This window comes from Hirundo rustica, chromosome W (assembly GCF_015227805.2).
Source record: "Hirundo rustica isolate bHirRus1 chromosome W, bHirRus1.pri.v3, whole genome shotgun sequence".
Taxonomy (NCBI): Eukaryota; Metazoa; Chordata; class Aves; order Passeriformes; family Hirundinidae; genus Hirundo; species Hirundo rustica.
The window spans coordinates 18,749,016-18,768,675 of NC_053487.1; the positions used below are offsets into that span (position 1 = coordinate 18,749,016).

The 19,660-nt window shown below is 44.8% G+C and overlaps 1 protein-coding gene across 1 annotated transcript; it reads right to left on the reverse strand.

Moving 5' to 3' along the window:
• Positions 1-2,099: 2,099 nt before the first annotated feature.
• On the reverse strand, positions 2,100-19,046 carry LOC131378765 (uncharacterized). Its single transcript, XM_058423961.1, has 2 exons — positions 19,000-19,046; positions 2,100-4,388 (listed from the first exon to the last, which is right to left on the reverse strand). Exon 2 carries the CDS (start codon positions 4,162-4,164, stop codon positions 2,119-2,121), a length of 2,046 nt encoding a protein of 681 aa, XP_058279944.1. The 5' UTR covers positions 4,165-4,388; positions 19,000-19,046; the 3' UTR covers positions 2,100-2,118.
• Positions 19,047-19,660: the final 614 nt, after the last annotated feature.

Sequence of the window (19,660 nt, forward strand, 5' to 3'; positions counted from 1 at the left end):
CCAAACTGGAGAAGTCCGCGGGACCCCGCGGGAGCAGGGTTCCCCTCGGGACGGGGGACCCCCGGCCCCGTGCCGTTGCCCTCCCTTCCTCCCTTGAAGTCGCAGCCCCCACGGGCAGTGGCTCCGTTCCCACCGGCCGGACTCCCTCCTCCGATAGAGCCCGTGCCGGCTCCCCGACCGCCCTGGAGAGTGCCGCGGGCTCCCCAGACCCCGACCCCACTCCTCGATCCCCAGCCGCTTGAGTTAGACTTGGCGGTGTTCCTCAGCCCGGCAGCCCCCGCTCCGCCGGTTACGTTAGAGGATAAACACTCACCTCCCGCTAGGAGGACTAGGAGACAGCTAAAGAGAATGAATGAGGTGGAGAGTGAAGGGGAGGGTGAAAAGGCCAATCTTCTCCCCCATAAGGGAAATACCCACCGCTCCGGGAATCATCGGGTACGTAAACGTCCCGATTAATACCAGTGATGTAAGAGCCTTCAAAAAGGAGATGGGGAAGCTTATGGATGACCCTTTAGGGGTCTCCGAAAGGCTAGACGAGTTTTTGGGAACTAGCATCTATTCATATGAAGATCTCACAGCCATTCTCAGGTCTTTGTTCAATACGGAAGAAAGGGAAATGATCAGACAAGCGGGGATGAGGGAATGGGAACGGAGAAACCCTCAGAGCACTCCCGGAGATCAGAAATGGCCAAGCCAAGATCCCCGATGGAATGCTCAGACCGAGGAGGGTAGGAGAAGTATGATTGATATGAGGAACATCATCATACAGGGAATCAGAGAGGCCGTGCCCCGGGGACAGAATCTGAGTAAGGTTTTCAGGGAATGTCAGGGGAAAGATGAGACTCCCACAGAATGGTTAGAAAGATTGAGAAAAAGCCTCCAGATATATTCAGGGACAGACCCCGATTCTCCCGTGGGGGAGGTACTGTTGAAAACCCAGTTTGTAGCAAAATCGTGGGAGGACATCAGGAAAAAGCTGGAGAAGATCGAGGGATGGCAGGAGAAGGGACTGCAGGAATTGCTGTGGGAAGCCCAGAAAATCTATATGAGAAGGGATGAGAAAAAACAGAAAATACAGGCTAGGGTGTTAGTGGCTGCTGTAAGGGAAGCCCAGAAACAGGAACGCCCGCAAGCTTCAGAGAAACCCTTAAGGGGCCAATACGTCCGCAGAAAGGAACCTCAGGGAATTGAATGGAGGGGTTGGAATGTTTTTACTGTAAGAAAAAAAAGGACACATGAAACGGGATTGTCCAAAGAGGATAAGGGATGAAAAGATGTTTCAGGAGGACTAAGGACGTCAGGGGCTTTATCTTTTGGGGTCCATAACATCGGGAGAGCCCTTGATAACATTGAAAATAGGACCCAAAGGAACAAAAATGGATTTTTTAGTAGATTCTGGTGATTTATTAAAGAAATATGGGTATTGATCTAGTATCGATACCCAACTGTGACGGACAAAAACTCTCTAACAGTTTAAAGTTAGAAAGTGTATGTTTATTACGGCCGGGCAGCACGCGGGATAGTTCCCTAATTCGCACTGCGAAATTCACAGGTAATTACAAAGTCTTTTATTCACAAAAGTGTTGAATATCCAAAATACAAATGCATATTCATACCCCTGTCACCTCCCATTCCTCGCTTCGTATGCTAATTGGCAAAAAGGCTATTAAGCATGCGTACTTTGTTTCTTAAAATGAGTCGGGGGTCTATTTTGGGGAGGGGTCACCTAAAATGAGGAAGTAAGATGAGTCTTCCTCGTCCTGACCTTTCTACCTTTTCAATGCATTCGTGACAAATGATTCCTTGGTAGAACTTACAGTTTCCTGTGTTCAATGGGTCCTTTAAACAGGAAATCTGCAGCTATCTTATGTCTTATTTACCACATTCTGTTTTTCATGACAAGGACAACTACATAAACATAAACCTGACAAGAAATGAGTTACAAGATCCGGGGTAGCTTATCTAAGATCCGGCTTCTGTTAACTGCGAACAAAGATTACCTATCTACTTCAGCTAGTTCAGCAACTTATTATCTTAACTTTCCAAAAAAAATCCTTAGTTCCTCAAAATTAACGTCTCATTCCCCACTTCTTCTTTGAAATGACTAAATTCTTTTACTCAGTATACAGAGTCTTCCTCATCTATCCAAGCTGTACAGCTAGTGTCTCTCAAGACCAAGCCATACGCCTTTGACAGTGATGTTAAAGCTGCCACTCGTCGTAGCATCCTCCAGTTCCAAACAAGTATTACAATGGATAACACTAAACTTATGCTGACCAAAATAAGCAACACAACTATAGGGTGGATTAAGGTATTCAATATTCCGGTTGCTGTTGGTGACCACCCAAAAAGCACATCCCACCAATGATGAGACAAATGTTCCTCAAGCCTTTTAAAAACCCCTTTGATGGTCTCTGTATCATGGTGTATGGTAATTAATGTCTTTTTCCCTTCATCTCTAATTTCTTTTAAGATTTCTCTCAATTCATGATGCTTCAGCAATTGAGCAACTAAAGTCAAATTCATTCCTATGGGCACAGGCAGTATCTTCTGCACAGTGGCTAGGTTGGCCTTTATATATTGATGTGATATTACGGGTACTCGATAGGAAAAATCACATCCCTTAATTCTAACAAAATTGCAAACACACAAATTGAATTGAGTCTCATTCACAATTTGGTTGTCTATCCTTATGATGGGGCATGCTGTCCTAAGACAGACACAACCTTGTCCTATATACACAAGTGAAGTTGTCTGTTTGCCTGGATGTGTTTCAAAGTGACAAATACTTTGGTCTGTGTCTAAACAAGTGTCTTTGTCACCCTCTAATGTCCCTTCACATATGTATCCTAATTGTCTCCTCACAGTACAGGGCTCTAGATTAATAGTTTGCCACTTTCCTTTAATTTCTCGTGCCCACATTCTGTGTTCAGAAGGGTACAATACAGTTCCCTCGTGGTTTAATCCTAAGGGGACTATTGGGTGTATTAAGTCCACTGAGGCATCGTGTATAGTTAAAACAAAGGCTGTCACTACACTAGTCACAGGGTTATAGGTGAAATTGACCAACACCCACCAGGACTGAAGTTCCCTCTCCATATCAGAGGCATTATCCCAGACAATTTTGCGAATTTCAGCAGGGAATATTCCTTCTCCACCTTCCCTGATAACTGCGGCAGCCACTGATTGCATCCACAGTTGTGCCTGAGTACACCCTAGGGCCAACGAGATGCTTTCACTAGCTGTGCCTAGTGCATTAATTATTACTTCATGATCTCGCTCCTCTGTGTCTTCCCACTCTGGTAATATCTTGGTCAATTTCCAGTGATTGTTACCTAGTGCTAGTAGAGAGGATTGCAAAGGTTGTTGTAGTTTGACTAAATCGCTCCCTATTGTGGTTAATTTATTCAGTAACACTTCTGAATCTATTGTGTTCAGCACTCCCAGTCCTGTTCCTAGCAATCCAGTGAGATCCCTCTTGTTCCTAAAATTGGGAGGCATACTTTTTTGAAGCCAAGTAGTCCAGTCCATAAAGGAGTTCCTGAGAAATGGGGCACATTCTGGCCGAACGTGTGAAGCATTTACCTGAACTCCCATTTCTACTCGTTTTAAAGACCACTTTGGGTTAACTATCAGCTTCTGAACTCCTGTCTTCTTAATAGCATATGGCCCAATTTTGGTAACTACAGGAGTTATTTGTTCCTCCACTTCTGGAATAGCTGGCATCTTGGTGATCACAGCCTTTCTTGGCACTGGTGGAGTGATCTTGGTCTGGTTCTTATGGTACTCAGTACACACCTGAGTGATGTTAAAGTCAATGTCATACCCTCTTATCGCACACCCTTCTATTTTGAGCCTAAACTCTAGACATGTACTCAAGCATTTATCACAGCATTCAGGACTAACCCTGATGAGTTTCATGGGTGGATGGTAAGCCTCGTGGAACCCATCCTGTACGAATGCATACTTACATCCCCAAACATTTCTTCCCTCCCACAAGCTTGCATTTGTGACTTTTAGTATCTTGTTTAAAGCCTTACGAGAGTAAGGATCATAGGCTCTTCCTTGGCACTGGTATATCCCAGTCACATTATACCTTCGTGGTATTGTGTTGACTCCTGCTATGGTTAAGGTAATTACTACAATAGTTACAACTTTCCACATAATGTCCAAAATAACTCTTAGTCCATTTATTCGTTGTTCCGAGTGAGCTTCAGCTTCAGTTCGTTATCGCCTGGTGTGGCTTTCCAAATTCCTTCTGGGGCTTTCTTCACTCGGGAGTGATGGATCCAGGCCTTCTGTTCTTGGATCTTGATTGCAGTGAAGGTAGTGAGGAGCACCTGGAATGGTCCTTCCCACTGTGGTTCTAAGGTTTTTTCTGCAAAAGACTTAACATACACATAATCCCCAGGTTGTACATCATGTACTGGCCCATCTAGTTCTCTGTTTTGAGTTCCAGCCACATACTTCTCAATTTCTCTAAGTTGTTTATTTAGGGCCACCATATATCCATGTAGGGTTTCTTCCCCTACTTGAATGGATGCTGTTCCCTCTTGAACTGCATATGGCCTTCCATACAATATTTCAAAAGGGCTTAGTTTCTCTTTTGCTCTTGGTTTTGTCCGAATTCGCAACAAGGCCAATGGGAGAGCCTGAGGCCAGGACAAATTTGCTTCTTGCCCCAGTCTTACAATTTGTTGTTTAATCAAATGGTTCATCTTTTCCACCTGGCCGCTAGATTGAGGGTGGTATGGGGTGTGCAATTCCCAGTCTATTCCCAGGTGGTGACTTACTTGCTGCACAATTTTTGAAATAAAGTATGGTCCCCTATCTGAGGATATGGTGGCTGGAACTCCAAATCGTGGTATTATTTCTTGCAACAGCGCTTTGGTCACCTCTCGGGCCTTAGCTGTCCTGGCAGGAAAGGCTTCTGGCCATGCTGAAAAGGTATCAGTTAACACCAATAGGTAACGATACCCTCCCTTCCTGGGCAGTTCTGTAAAATCAATTTGCCATTGTTGCCCAGGTCCACAACCTTTCCCAATTTGTCCCACTTTAGGCTTTGGGGTATTTTTAGGGTTAGTTCGGAGGCAAAGACTACACTGATGAGTTACTTGTATCACTGTGCCCTGCAATTTCCTGGCCATGATTCTTTCTTTCAAATGGTTATACAGGGCATCTATTCCCCAGTGTGTTTTCTCATGTTCCCTCTGTACTAATGACCACACCAAATAGGAGGGTACTACAAGTTTCCCTTCTTCTGTTACAGCCCATCCCTCCTGATTATAACTTGCCTTTTCTACCTTGATAAGTTTCTTATCTTTCTTATTGTACACTGGCTTACCTTCAATAGAAATTTTTCCATCTGGAATCAATGCTGCCTCAACAGCCTTATCGGGTACCTCACCTTTTGCTGCTTCTTTTGCCTCTCTGTCCGCCAGCATATTCCCTTCTTCCAATTCAGAGCTCACTTTTTGGTGTGCCTTTATGTGCATTACAGCTACTCTCTCAGGTAGTTGTATGGCATCTAATAGCCTCAGTATCTCTTGTGCGTGTTTAATACTCTTGCCTTGTGAATTCAGCAGTCCTCTTTCCTTCCAGATGGCTCCGTGAGCATGAACCACTCCGAATGCATACCTTGAGTCCGTGTAGATGTTGATCTCTTTTCCTTTTGCCAGCTCTAGGGCTCGGATTAAGGCCATTATTTCAGCCTTCTGTGCAGATGTATTAGTTGGTAATGGCCCAGACTCTATTACCTCTCTGCTTGTGGTAACTGCATACCCAGCATGCCTTCTTCCACTGACGACATAGCTGCTTCCATCAGTAAACCAGGTGTCAGCATCCTCAAGCGGGGTGTCCTTCAGATCTGGGCGGCTGGAGTATGTGGCTTCAATGGTCTCCAGGCAGTCATGGATCACTGGTTCTCCCATGCTCCCGCTGAGGAAGGAAGCTGGGTTCACAATGTTAGTTACCACAATTTCAACATCATCTTGTTCTACCAGTATGGCTTGGTACTTCAGAAATCTCTGTGGGGAGAGCCAATGTCCCCCTTTTGCCTCAAGGACTGCAGACATTGTGTGAGATACTAGCACAGTCATCTTCTGGCCTAGGGTGAATTTGCGTGCTTCTTGGATGTTGATTGCTACTGCTGCAACTGCTCTGAGGCACCCTGGCCATCCTTTAGCTGCTGTGTCCAGTTGCTTGGAAAGATAGGCCACTGCCCTCCGGTACGGGCCTAAGTTCTGTGCTAATATTCCCAAGGCAATCCCCTGCTTCTCATGAGAAAACAGGAAAAATGGTTTACTCACGTTTGGAAGTCCTAGGGCTGGAGCTGACATAAGGGCTTTCTTTAGCTGGTCGAAGGCTTGAGTTGCTTCTTTTGTCCACTGAAGATCTCTGCTCCCTTCCGTGATCAAGGCATACAGAGGTTTAACAAGCAACCCGTAGTTATAAATCCACAGTCTGCACCACCCTGTCATGCCTAAAAAGGTTCTTAGTTCTTTCACTGTCTGAGGTTTTGGGGTCTGGCATATTGCTTCCTTGCGATCCTGCCCCAGAGTCCTTTGTCCAGCACTTACTTCGTAACCCAGGTAAATAACTGTTTGCCTCACTATTTGGGCTTTCTTCTGGGATACTCGATACCCCTGCAGGCCTAGAAAGTTTAGGAGGCTTACCGTCCAGTCCACGCATGTCTCCTGGGTCCGGGTAGCTATTAAGAGATCATCCACATACTGGAGTAACTGTCCTTCTCCTGGTGGAGGTTCCCAGGACTCTAAATCCTTGGCAAGCTGTTCCCCAAATATAGTGGGGGAGTTCTTGTACCCCTGCGGTAACACACACCATGTGAGCTGAGTTTTTCTTCCAGTTTTAGGGCTTTCCCACTCGAATGCAAAAATTTTCTGGCTGGCTTCATGGAGAGGGAGGCAAAAGAAAGCATCCTTTAGATCTAGAACAGTAAACCAAGTTAGTTCAGGCGTTAAACGGGTTAACAAGGTGTAGGGATTGGCAACCACTGGATACAAGTCTTCAGTTACCTTGTTAACAGCCCTTAAATCTTGTACTAATCTGTATGACCCATCAGGTTTCTTTACTGGCAGAATAGGAGTATTAAAATCAGATTGACACTCTCTCAGTAGTCCTAGCTGCAGAAAGTTCTCAATAATTGGGCTAACCCCTTCTATATCTTCTTTCTTTAGGGGGTATTGTTTAACCCTTACTGGCTGTCCTCCTTCTTTAAGCCTGATTTGCACTGGTAGTGCATTCTTTGCTCTACCTGGTATATTGGAGGCCCACACTCCTGGAAATACTTGATCCATTATTTTCCTAAAATTTTCCTTTTCACTTGCCACTTCAATTTCTTTGGTTATTAGCATTAAGCTTAACAGTTCTACATATTGTTGATCCTTTACCTCCAAACTAATTTCCCCATTTTTGAATATTATTCTTGCTTCCAGCTGCTCTAGCAAATCTCTGCCCAAAAGTGCAGATGGAGCATTAGGCATGTATAAAAATCGATGGATGCCCCACTGTTTTCCCAATTTATACTTCAATGGTTTACAAAAATAAGCTCTTTCAGATTGGCCAGTTGCCCCCTTTACCATAACATAGTCATTGGTTACAGGTATTAGGGCCTTATTCAACACTGAAAATGTTGCCCCTGTATCTATCAAAAATTTCACTTCTTTTTCTTTGTTCCCCAGTTTAACTATAACCAGAGGGTCCCCTAGGGTAGGGCCCTCCGGTCCCCTTCAGTCCTCTTTTACATGAGCAACTACTTTTTCCCTTTTCTGATCACCTTTTCTATGTTCATTACCCTTTCTCAATTCTGGGCACTGGTTTTTCCAGTGACCAAATTTCTTACAAAATGCACATTGATCTTTTCCTAGTCGGGGTGGTCCTTGTTTTGGTGGACCTTGCCCATGTTTCCCTTTTTCTCCTTCTTTTACTACTGCTGCTAGTTTCTTCATCCCTTGTTTATACCCTCCTTCCCGGTTACTAAAAACTCTCCAGGCCTCATCTAATAAAGTTTCTAAATTCCGGCTGTTTGGGCCCCGGATCTTCTGGAGTTTCCGCCTGATATCTCCTGTGGATTGTCCTAAAAATAAATTTATTCATTGCTGCGTTCCTTCATCAGATCCAGGATCCAGGGTGGCGTGTCGGCGCATTGCGTCTCGCAGGTGATCTAGAAATTCAGAAGGTGTTTGAGAGGGGCCCTGTTTGATAGCATATAAGGCTGACCAGTTTATGGTTTTGGGGATTGCTCTTTCTAGCCCTTTTACTATTAGTTCTTGGTATCTTTTTAACTGCCCTAACTCCTCATCATCATTAGGATCCCAGCCTGGGTCTTGAAGGGGAAATACATCTTTAACATCCTCCTGTGTTGTCCTACAATCATCTTCAGCCAGATCCCCAGCTACTTTCAAAACTAATTGTTACTCAGTTTCTGTTAAGGCATCAAGTAGCAGTTGCAGATCTGCCCAATCAGGTGAATGCTGCTTAATCATAAACTTCATTTTCTTAGCAACCCCTATTGGATCACTTCGATAGCCCTTAGCAATCCTTTCCCAAATTTCTAAATCAATTGAGGAAAAGGGAACTTTAATCAGTTTTGTTTCCCCATCAGAGGTTATTGCTTGTCTTAGAGGTGCTTGTACGACAACTCTGGTTTGTTTTCGGGTCCTTGATGCTATAGGTCCTCGTGAGGGAAACTTAGGACCTGGTGGGAGGGGTTCAGGTTCATCCCACTCACTGTCACTGCTAGGCAGTGGTGGATCCCGAGGTTTAGGAGTGGGTGGAGAAACCCCTACCTCATTTGCTGTCCTCCCTAAGGAAGATGAAGCTAAAGATGAAGTGGGGGGGGTTGGAGTCAATGATGGTTCTGAATTTGCGTCCCCCACCACCCTCCTCCTTTCCTGCCTCCTAGGGGCTGGCTTAAGTATGTCTTCTGTCTCTTGTTCCAAAGCCTCTGCTTGGTATACTTTGTCAGGATGGGTGCACCTCTGATTTATCGAGCAGGTACTACAACACCGTTTGGGCTTCCCTTTAGTAGCTTTATTATCCTTTTCAAGGGCTAATACTAAAGGATCAGATGGTGACCTCATTCCACAATCCCTTTGCCACTCGGGATGATTCCTGAGAGTGAAAAACATATCAGCATAAGCTACTTCTTGCCACTTTTGTTCACGCCGAAGGAAAAGCATCAATTGTAATAATGTCTCATAGTCCAGTGTACCGTTTACTGGCCACTTCACACCTTCATCAAGTTTATATAATGGCCACCATTGTGTACAAAGCTTAGCAAGCTCCCTCTTAGTTTCGGTACCACCACAGCCCACCAGTTCCTTCCAGTGTGTTAAGATACACCCTAAAGGGCTTCCTCTGGGAATCTCTTTGCTCTCATTTGCCCCCATGTTTAGAATCCCTTTTGGTCCAAGATGTTACAAAACACAAAGCAGACTACTTCAACTACGCTTCTCAGCACCAAAAATTTATCGGCTATTTCTGCTAGCTCTGGGCATAAGTTCTGGGCTCTCTGCTTTCTGCACACAATCAAAGCCTTTTCTTAGAGAGACCCAACTCCAAACACCAACCGATTTAGGCTCGCAAAGAAAATAGCCAGGGGTCCCTCACGACCCCAAACACACTCCACCAGAAGTTTCAACAAGGTCCCGCCGAAAAATCATACGGATTTCGGCCGGGACACCACACACAAATCCCTCCGTGAGAAGGAGGTGGGGGGTAACCCTGATCCCACGCTGCCTCTCCACTCCTCTGTGGTTAAGGACTACACCACCAGGACTTTAAAATATTGCCACACACACTCTAGCAACTGCAAGCCTCACAAACAAGCAAAACCTTTTTCCCTTTAACTAAAACACTCACTCGCCAAAAGAACTTCTTAGGGTTTTACAGGGAGTTTAGAGACACGGCCCGAGGCTGCAGAGCCTGGATTCCCCCGCGGTTACCAGGGAAACAAATCACCCCCTCCCAATTGCTGGGGCTGGCTCAGGTTTCAAACCTCCTTACGCCGCTTGCTCCTTTTAGTTCAAAAACAAACAATTTAAACTTACACAAATACTTTTTTCACCTAACAAAACGTAAGCAAAATTTTGTTGCCAAAAGCACACGCTGTTCAAGCTCACACACAGTCTAATTCCCCTCCAGCACACAATCTGGATACAATACAAACACTTTAAATCCTTCCGCTCTTGGAAACAGAGGTATCCCTCCACTGATCAGGCGGGGAATTCAAAAGGTTTTTACAACTTCAAGCTTGCAAAACTCCTAAAACCATTTACACAGGTTACTAACACACTCCAAAATCACACAAATCAAAACGCTTACACAAACTCCCACAGACTACGATACATACGGTGCACCAATAATTCTTCCACACCTAAAGACACAAACACACAAAACCACGAGACCACAGAACACGGATCCGTTCACACCACACACACTCCGTGCACTCGGGGCCGCAATCGGGATTTTCCGCGACCCACAACGGGACCCTTCGCGTCCCAGCACGGGCTCGCCACACGGATTACGGATTGTCAAGGTACCTTTGAACCACAAACTGTAACCGGAGCCACCACTGCTCCTAATACACAACAACAACACCGGTTATTTTACTGCCGCCGCTGCCCCATCACGGGACACGGACTACCAAGTCATCTTTAAATTGCAAGATGACACAACAAAAAACCGGTTACCGCTGTCCCCACTACGGGACACGGACTACCAAGGCACCTTTAAACTGCAAGATGACACAACAAAGACAGGTTGCCGCTGTCCCCACTACGGGACACGGACTACCAAACCACTGATACCAAGCTCCGCAGAGCTGACACAACTTTTACAAACAAACCCAAGAGGCGTATGTTGTGCACGAGACGTCTCTCAGTGTCTTACCAACCGCCTATACCAAGGTACCTATTTTCAAATATAAACATACCTTTTGTCCGTAGTTCCAGCAGGTTCTGGTCTTTCCCCGGGTGGTCAGCAGGACCGCAGGAGCCCTCTTCCCAGAAAATTCCGGGTGGGCGCCCAGAGGGGTCCTGGACCCCGCTGGCCCCACGGCCAGAGAGAGCAGTCTCCTGCCTGGCTCGCCAAAATGATTTATTAAAGAAATATGGGTATTGATCTAGTATCGATACCCAACTGTGACGGACAAAAACTCTCTAACAGTTTAAAGTTAGAAAGTGTATGTTTATTACGGCCGGGCAGCACGCGGGATAGTTCCCTAATTCGCACTGCGAAATTCACAGGTAATTACAAAGTCTTTTATTCACAAAAGTGTTGAATATCCAAAATACAAATGCATATTCATACCCCTGTCACCTCCCATTCCTCGCTTCGTATGCTAATTGGCAAAAAGGCTATTAAGCATGCGTACTTTGTTTCTTAAAATGAGTCGGGGGTCTATTTTGGGGAGGGGTCACCTAAAATGAGGAAGTAAGATGAGTCTTCCTCGTCCTGACCTTTCTACCTTTTCAATGCATTCGTGACAAATGATTCCTTGGTAGAACTTACAGTTTCCTGTGTTCAATGGGTCCTTTAAGCAGGAAATCTGCAGCTATCTTATGTCTTATTTACCACATTCTGTTTTTCATGACAAGGACAACTACATAAACATAAACCTGACAAGAAATGAGTTACAAGATCCGGGGTAGCTTATCTAAGATCCGGCTTCTGTTAACTGCGAACAAAGATTACCTATCTACTTCAGCTAGTTCAGCAACTTATTATCTTAACTTTCCAAAAAAATCCTTAGTTCCTCAAAATTAACGTCTCACTGGGGCTGAGAAAAGTACATTTAAACAGTTGCCCCCAGGATGCCAAATAAGCAAAGAATCTATGGTAGTTATAGGAGCTAAAGGGGAACCGTTTAAGGTACCCATAGTAAAAAATGTGGAAATTGAATCAGAGAATAAAATTTGCTTGAGGGACATGTTGTTAGTAGAAGAAGCTGATTACAACCTGCTGGGTAGGGATCTGATTGTTGCACTGGGTATTAACCTCATTGTAAGGAATTCACAGATTATGGTTAGCATATATAAACTAACCTGTGAAGATGAGGACAAAATTAACCCCAAGGTATGGCATACAGGGAAAGAAGCCGGAAAATTGGTTATGGAACCCATTTCAATTGAAATTGAGAGGCCTGAAGATCCCATAAGGATCAGGCAGTACCCAATCCCTTTAGAAGGAAGACGGGGACTGAAGCCTGTAGTAGATGACCTAAGTGAGCAAGAGAATTTCAAAGCCGTGTGTGTCCTGAAGTGGTAACCTGATGCTAGCCGTGAGAAAGACAGACCGGAGTTATAGATTAGTGCAGAATCTGAAAGCAGTGAATAAGACAGCTAAGACTCAGTAGCAAGCCCATGCACGCTTCTGAGCGGGGTCTCCCCAAAAGATACATAGTATAGTGTAAGTAACTTAAAAAGATGCATATTAGACCTGCCCTTTAGCCGAAGGCAATCGCGATTTTTTTGCATTTCAATGGGAAGACTTGAAACAAATGTAAGCAACAGTTGAGATGGGCCACCCTGCCTCAGGGCTTTTGTAAACTCTTCCAACTTATTTAGGCAAGCTTTAAAGCAATTGATAAGTCAGTTTTCCCCTAAAAAAGAGACAAAGATCTTACAGTATGTAGATGACCTATTGGTGGCTGGTGAAACAGAGGAAGGTGTAAGAGAATGCACCATCAATTTATTGAACTTTCTAGGGGAAAAAGGATTGAAGGTAGCAAAACAAAAGTTACAGTTCACTGAATCTGGGGTGAAATATCTAGGGCATTGGTTGGTAAAAGGAAAAAAGAAATTAGATCCTGCAAGGATAGCTGGGATTATAGAACTGCCTCCCCCTAAAACCAAAAGACAAGTACGTCAGCTATTGGGGCTGTTAGGATACTGTAGACAATGGATAGAAGGGTATAGTGAAAAGGCTAAATTTTTGTATGAAAAATTAAATGCAGAAAAGATAAAATGGACAGAACAGGATGATAAAGAACTGGAACAATTAAAGGGTGCTTTGGTAACTGCCCCAGTATTAAGCCTCCCTGATATAAATAAGAAATTCCAATTATTTGTAAATGTAGGGAACCACACAGCACATGGGGTTTTGACACAAGAATGGGCTGGAGATAGAAAGCCTGTAGGTTACCTTTCCAAACTATTGGACCCTGTAAGCAGGGGGTGGCCTACATGTTTACAGGCAATAGTAGCTGTTGCCTTATTGGTAGCGGAAGCCAAAAAGATTACTTTTGGGGCTCCCATCACAGTTTATACCCCACATAATGTAAGAACAGTTTTGCAACAAAAGGCTGAGAAATGGCTCACGGATGCAAGACTTTTGAAATATGAGGCCATCCTTCTTCATGCTCCAGAATTAGAATTAAAAACAACACAAGCAAGTAACCCTGCTGGGTTCCTGTTTGGGGAAGCTTCATCTGAGCCTATACATAGTTGTACAGACCTAATAGAATTACAAACAAAAATTAGAGAGGATCTGGAGGACGAGGAACTTGAAGAAGGGGAAAAATGGTTCGTAGATGGGTCAGCCAGAGTTATAGAAGGGAAAAGAAAATCAGGATATGCTATTATAGATGGGAAAACTGGGGAAGTAGTAAAATCAGGCCCCTGGGCACTTCTTGGTCAGCCCAGGCATGTGAATTGTATGCTGTATTACAAGCTCTCAAAGAACTTAAGGGAAAAATAGGGACTATTTTTACTGACTCAAAATATGCTTTTGGGGTAGTGCATACTTTTGGAAAATTTGGGAGGAGAGAGGACTAGTGAACACTAGAGGGAAAGGTTTAATACATGAGGATTTGATAAGGCAAATTCTCAAGGCAGTAAGGGAACCAAAAGCTATTGCAGTAGTATATGTGAAAAGTCACCAAGCTGGATTACAATTCAGAATACGTGGCAATAATCTGGCTGATCAGGAAGCCAGGAAAGCAGCTCTCCTCACCCTGGACACCCCGGATAGCAGAACAGAAAACCCCAGAGAATTCTCTCCCCATCCTACAGAAAAGGAGATTGAGGATTTCAAGAAAATAGGGGGTATTTTAGTAAATGGAAAGTGGAAATTGACTGACGGTCGGGAATTGATTTCAAAGGCTTATGCCAGGACCATATTGAAGAGATTACATGCACGAACCCATTGGGGAACTCAAGCTTTAGCAGAACAATTTCTAAAGTTCTTTGGATGCAAAGGTATTTTTGAGTTAGCAAAGCAGGAGGTTCAGAGTTGCTTAGTGTGCCAGAAAATTAATAAGTCAAAGGTTAGGCACAATGCATTGGGGGGGGACGCCCCTTAGCATATCGTCCTTTTGGAAGAATACAAGTGGATTTCACAGAGTTACCCAAAATAGGGAGATATAGATACCTGCTAGTAATAGTAGATCAATTAACACATTGGGTAGAGGCATTCCCTAGCCCCAGGGCTACAGCTCAAACAGTAGCACGCAGGTTGCTAGAGGAAATAATACCCGGATATGGGATCCCTGACTCCATAGATTCAGATCAGGGAACCCATTTTACATCCAAGGTCATAAGGAACTTGGCAGAAGCTCTGGGGATCAGATGGGAATATCATACACCTTGGCATCCTCAAAGTTCAGGTCAAGTAGAAAGAATGAATCAAACTCTGAAGGCACAGTTGTCAAAACTTATGCTGGAAACTAAAATGACATGGATTAAATGCCTCCCTCTAGCCCTCCTAAATATTAGGACGCAACCTCATTCAGGTTCGGGATTATCTCCATTCGAGATGCTGTACGGAATGCCCTATGAGCATGGAATGCCAATTGGACACCCCCGAGTAGAGGATTGTCAGATCCAGTCTTATATTGTCTTGATTAACAAAAACTTACAGGAACTACGGAGACGTGGACTAATAGCACAAAGCACCCCCATGGGATTTGCTATCCACAAAATCCAGCCGGGTGATCGGGTGCTAATCAGAGCGTGGAAAGAAGCCCCGCTGTCATCGCATTGGGAGGGACCTTTCCTCGTCCTCCTCACTACAGATACTGCAGTGAGAACAGCAGAAAAAGGCTGGACCCATTCCTCCCGAGTGAAAAAGGTGGAACAACACAGCAGCTCTCCGCAGTGGAAAATCACCTCAGCGCCTGGAGATTTAAAGCTGAGAATTCATCGAGACACCCAATGACCAGCGCTTATCGGATAAGTTGCACCCAGGCAGGATGTCCCTGCTATCCTTTTGTTCATTTTAAGTGCGGGTATTGTGAGCAAGTTTGGGTAACTCATTGTATCTGGGGAGCTAGACCTTGGAATTTGTGTGTACCTTGTTACGAGGAGGAAGTCAGGCTTACCAATCTATTCCTATACGTTGCCACAGAATCGGGATTGTTCGAATTGGATTCTCCTGAGTGGTTCCACTATTTCACTAACGGGATAAGGGGAGGATTAAATAAAAGGGCGGATCCACTCGTAATTGAGTGCAGGAGAACGTTGAAAGTACCCTGTAGAGCAGATCAAATAAGGAGAACTAGGTGGGAACAGTACAAAAGGCGATACGCTCAGAGAAGCACCGGCAGGGACCCGGAAGAATATCCCTGCTGCCAAGAAGATGGTTTACCCCGCCGCTGGTGGCAACCCAACGGGCGAAGGGTGGAGCAGAGGGATAGGTCTATGGGTAACCCTGGTGATCCTGAGTCGAGCCAGGTACCCCACGAATGGCCTCCACAAACCCCAAGAGGGAATAGGGAAGGGAACTAATCCCTCCACGGTTCCTTCAAACTTTACCAAGAACGGAGTTTCAGAATCCAGGGTACGAGTAGACTGGTTTACACTAAAAAGGGGGGAGAATCACAAATGGAATGAAGGGGCTAAATTGAACAGATCCAATCACCCGATGGCAATATCTAGGAGGAGAAGGGAGGTAAGCAGTCTTCCTCTCATCCCCACCTGCAAAGAATGTAACAAGACTGTCTGGATTGGAGAAAAAAAAAAGGAGAGAAAGTACTTTTGTAGGATATTTACAAGTTAACCCCTTATGTTATGATAAGAAGAAACTAAAAAAAATGGGTGCCCTGAATGGGAAAACATATTGGAGTAAAACAACAGGGGAAATGTTAACAGAATAATGGTTAAGAGGCTTTTTTATCTTGACAGAGAAAAAAGACTATAACCGGAACACGAATTAAATTGGTGAATTTGGAAGAGGGGGGATTGTGATATATGTCCTAAAGTTAATTCGTGTTGATAGATAAAATTTAATATCATCTAAATAAATGTAAGGTTTTATTTTAATCCAACAAACTCTGAGTTAACTCAGAGTTAAGCAACTCAGAAGAGAGTGCAGGAATTCCTCTCGCTTGAAAGGACAAGGGAGGGGGAAGCACGAGACATAACATGATTAAGAATTACCAGGAGGGAAACACAAACATGCATTAACTACCAGGAGAGAGACACAAACATGCTTTGGCTACAGGTCGTCAAAAAGGAATGTAACATCTGCTCTGAAGTTACTTCATGTTAATAGAATATAAATTGTAATACCGAATGTATGATTATAAGTCCTGTATAAAGTAGCATGTTAGAAGTTAGGTTTTGTTTTAGCATTTTGTGGGTTAACTTGGGAAGACGGGGGATTCAACAAAATACAAAATATCCCTAGCCTGAAAAGGTGTGGGAGGGACACAGAAAGAGCTTGTTTGAATTACCAGAGAGGGGGCCTAGAAACTATCGCTGCCGGGAATCCCTGAAAGGATACAAAAGACAACGGAAAACGGAGGTACAAGTCCGGAGACCAAGATAATCACTTCAGATGGATATCTCTACTCGTCTCCGTCGAAATTAACATATCCATGACACACCAGGGCTCGGCCATCAGCTGCATTGTTCCACCCTACCGGTCCATTCAGACTCCCGATACCGGGACTTGCATAATTAATGAAGACGCCTCGGAGAGGATAACGTCAGAATCTCGGACTTCACTCCGCGATCTAGTGTATAAAAAAGGGTGGCTGGAGACCCAAAATTGTGAACTTGGGGGGATACCAGGCTGGCAGAGCTTGATATCCGTGTTCACCCGGCGCCGATCCCGGGCTCGGCGCTGTCCTTTTAATTGTGGCTTTCTGAGACTGATATTTTGTCTCACAATAAAATTCTAAATTTTGATACATCGAATCTGGTCGATTTTATTTATAACAACCTGTAACTCGATAGCTCAGGTTAATCGCTTCACAAACGTTACAAAAGGTTCTGATGGAAGCTGCTTTATTTTACTGTAGGGTTGGAAAGGCCCATCGGGCTGGATTGAAAAGAATGCTTTGGAAGCAGCATCTTTGATGTGCTCCAAAACAGCTGAAGAAATTTCCTGAGCCTGCTTGAGTGCTGAGACCCATTCACCATCACCACATAGATGTTCTTATCGAATTGGCAAGTTGTTATTATCAACAGCCGTTTCAGGATTTTGCCAAAGCTCGGGAAGTAAATCTCTTAATTTTTTTTCCATGCTCCTTACCAAAGTCTAAACTATGTGGACGACAATAGGGAAGAAAAAAGCTGTCAGAGGTCAAAGGGAAGTATAAGATTTCCTGCTAAATTTGCTTTTAAAAGATTGTGAAAGCATTCACTTTTGCATCCAAATTCAATATTAGCCTTGCATAAATCCCGAGTCGCTTGTTGGGGGAAGGGGTCCTAATCACCATGGACAACACTCCCCCTTTTTGACCATCGATATGTGACAGGAGTGGCAGAAAAGCCGGGATCGGTTCCTGCTTCTGGGCCCCCCCCCCCCCACAGGGCGTGGGAACTGGTATTGTGGCCTGGGAAACCCTGGGAACCAAAAGCAGGGAGGGGCTGGAAGCCTAACTCACAAGGGGCGCAGTTGGACGGTGGAGGTTTGAGGGTAGGGGGCGGAGTTGGAGGAGAGGGCGGTGCTGGGGGCAGCACCGAAGTGAAGGAGAGGTCTGGGGAGAGGAAAGGGTTGCTCAGGTTACGAAAGAGATTGTGGGAAGAAGGGAGAGACAAAGAAAAAGGCTCCACATGTTTTGATAGCACATGGCACCGGGCATTTTGGGGAACAAAAGAAAAAAATGCAGCATGATCGCCGCCATCTTGTGACCCCCCCACAGAACTGAAACTAGCTTGGGGATCAGTAAAATGGGGATTTTGAGCACCCAAACTGTCTGCAAGAGTAAACCGAACACAGGATTTACAAACTGGGGAAGAAGGGAGGTTTGGGGAAAGTTTAGGAGTTTCTCAAGCAGTCTGGCCAGGATTACTTGAGCAGGGGCACTCAGGAATTCGGGGAAAGCCAGGGGAGCTGCAGCTTCCCTGCCCTGTCTCGTGGGCTGCTTTCCTCAGAATATCTGAGCCTGGGGAAGGGATTTTGGGGTCAGGAGAGGGAGAAACTGAGGGAACTGGGGAAAATTCACTAGGAACTCGCTGTTTTTTCACCTCATTTTGCTTTTGCAATGCAAGCCGAATTTGCAAACTCCAGAGAGCAAAATTTGCAGTTTCTCTGTCCTTAGGAGTGCCTGATTCAGCCAATTTATTTGCAACAGCTTCCCAAAATTCTGGGAAGCTTATTTGTTCTAATGATACATGGGGAAAGTGAGAACACAACCAGCAAATAAATTTTTTCAACTGTTTCTTTTAACAATGAGTCCCACCATCATCCAAGGCTCTAAAAATTTTGTAAAAGACCCTTTTTTGAGATACAGACAGCCTAACAGCCATTTTTGGCTCAGATTTTAAGTTTCTGTGTCCCCTTTGACTGCAACTGGGAAACCAAAAGGGGAAAAAAGCCACAAAAAACCTCGCTGGAGAGAAAAGAAGCCGGGAGGAGAAACTGTTGCTTTTCCCCCACCCCGGGGCTGTGCAGCCTAAACTGAATTGCTTTTAAAAGCACTCTGAAGGTTTGCCCTGAAGGCAAGAACCTTCCCCCAAAGGAAAAACCCCACCCTGAGGTTTAAAGCCTCTGAAAGGTTTTTCCTAAGATTCCCAAGTTGGGAATACTTACCAAACTCCAGCATGAAGATGAAAAAGCTTCCCAGTCGCTCCTCTGCCTGAAACTGACTATTTTGGTGCAAAAAGAGCTTCCAGTTTCGGTCCCCAGGGTCGGCTGTCCACAAACACGTGGTTGCCTTCTCTGGGAGCTGCCTGCCGTTCCGGGGGGCTTCTTCCCAGAAATCCGATGGGTTTTTTAAGTCCAAGGGAAAACCACAGCCTCTCTCTGTGGAGTCCGGTGTGACTGGGATACGCAAAGCAATCAAAAGCAATCACACGAGAGACGAGAGATTTCGCAGGGCAGAGGGTTCCTCCGAGAGCTCAAGGCTGAGCCAAGGCGGAGAACAAGGCGGAGAGCCTCTGCCTGTTTATTTCTTACTTTTTATACATTTGTGGGTCTGGCTGAAGATTGGCTTCTGGAGTTTTCACCCCTCAGCCAACTGGCCAGACCAGCCGTCAGTTACAATTGTTTTCATGTTAGAAATATGCAAACAAAGGACAGAGAATGAAAAACAAAGGATTTGTTTATGTTACATGTGTGAGAAAAAGTGAAAACTGCCCCTGATATTGTACAGCAGCTAAAAAGTCTGACTCCATTTTATGAACAATCAAAAGGCTTTAAAAAACTCAGAAAAACCAGGGTGACAGTCCGGTGTTTTGGAGACTCCACAGCG

Coding starts and splice junctions, on each gene's coding strand:
- LOC131378765 (XM_058423961.1), bottom strand. CDS start 4,164: ATGTGGAAAGTTGTAACTATTGTAGTAATTACCTTAACCATAGCAGGA.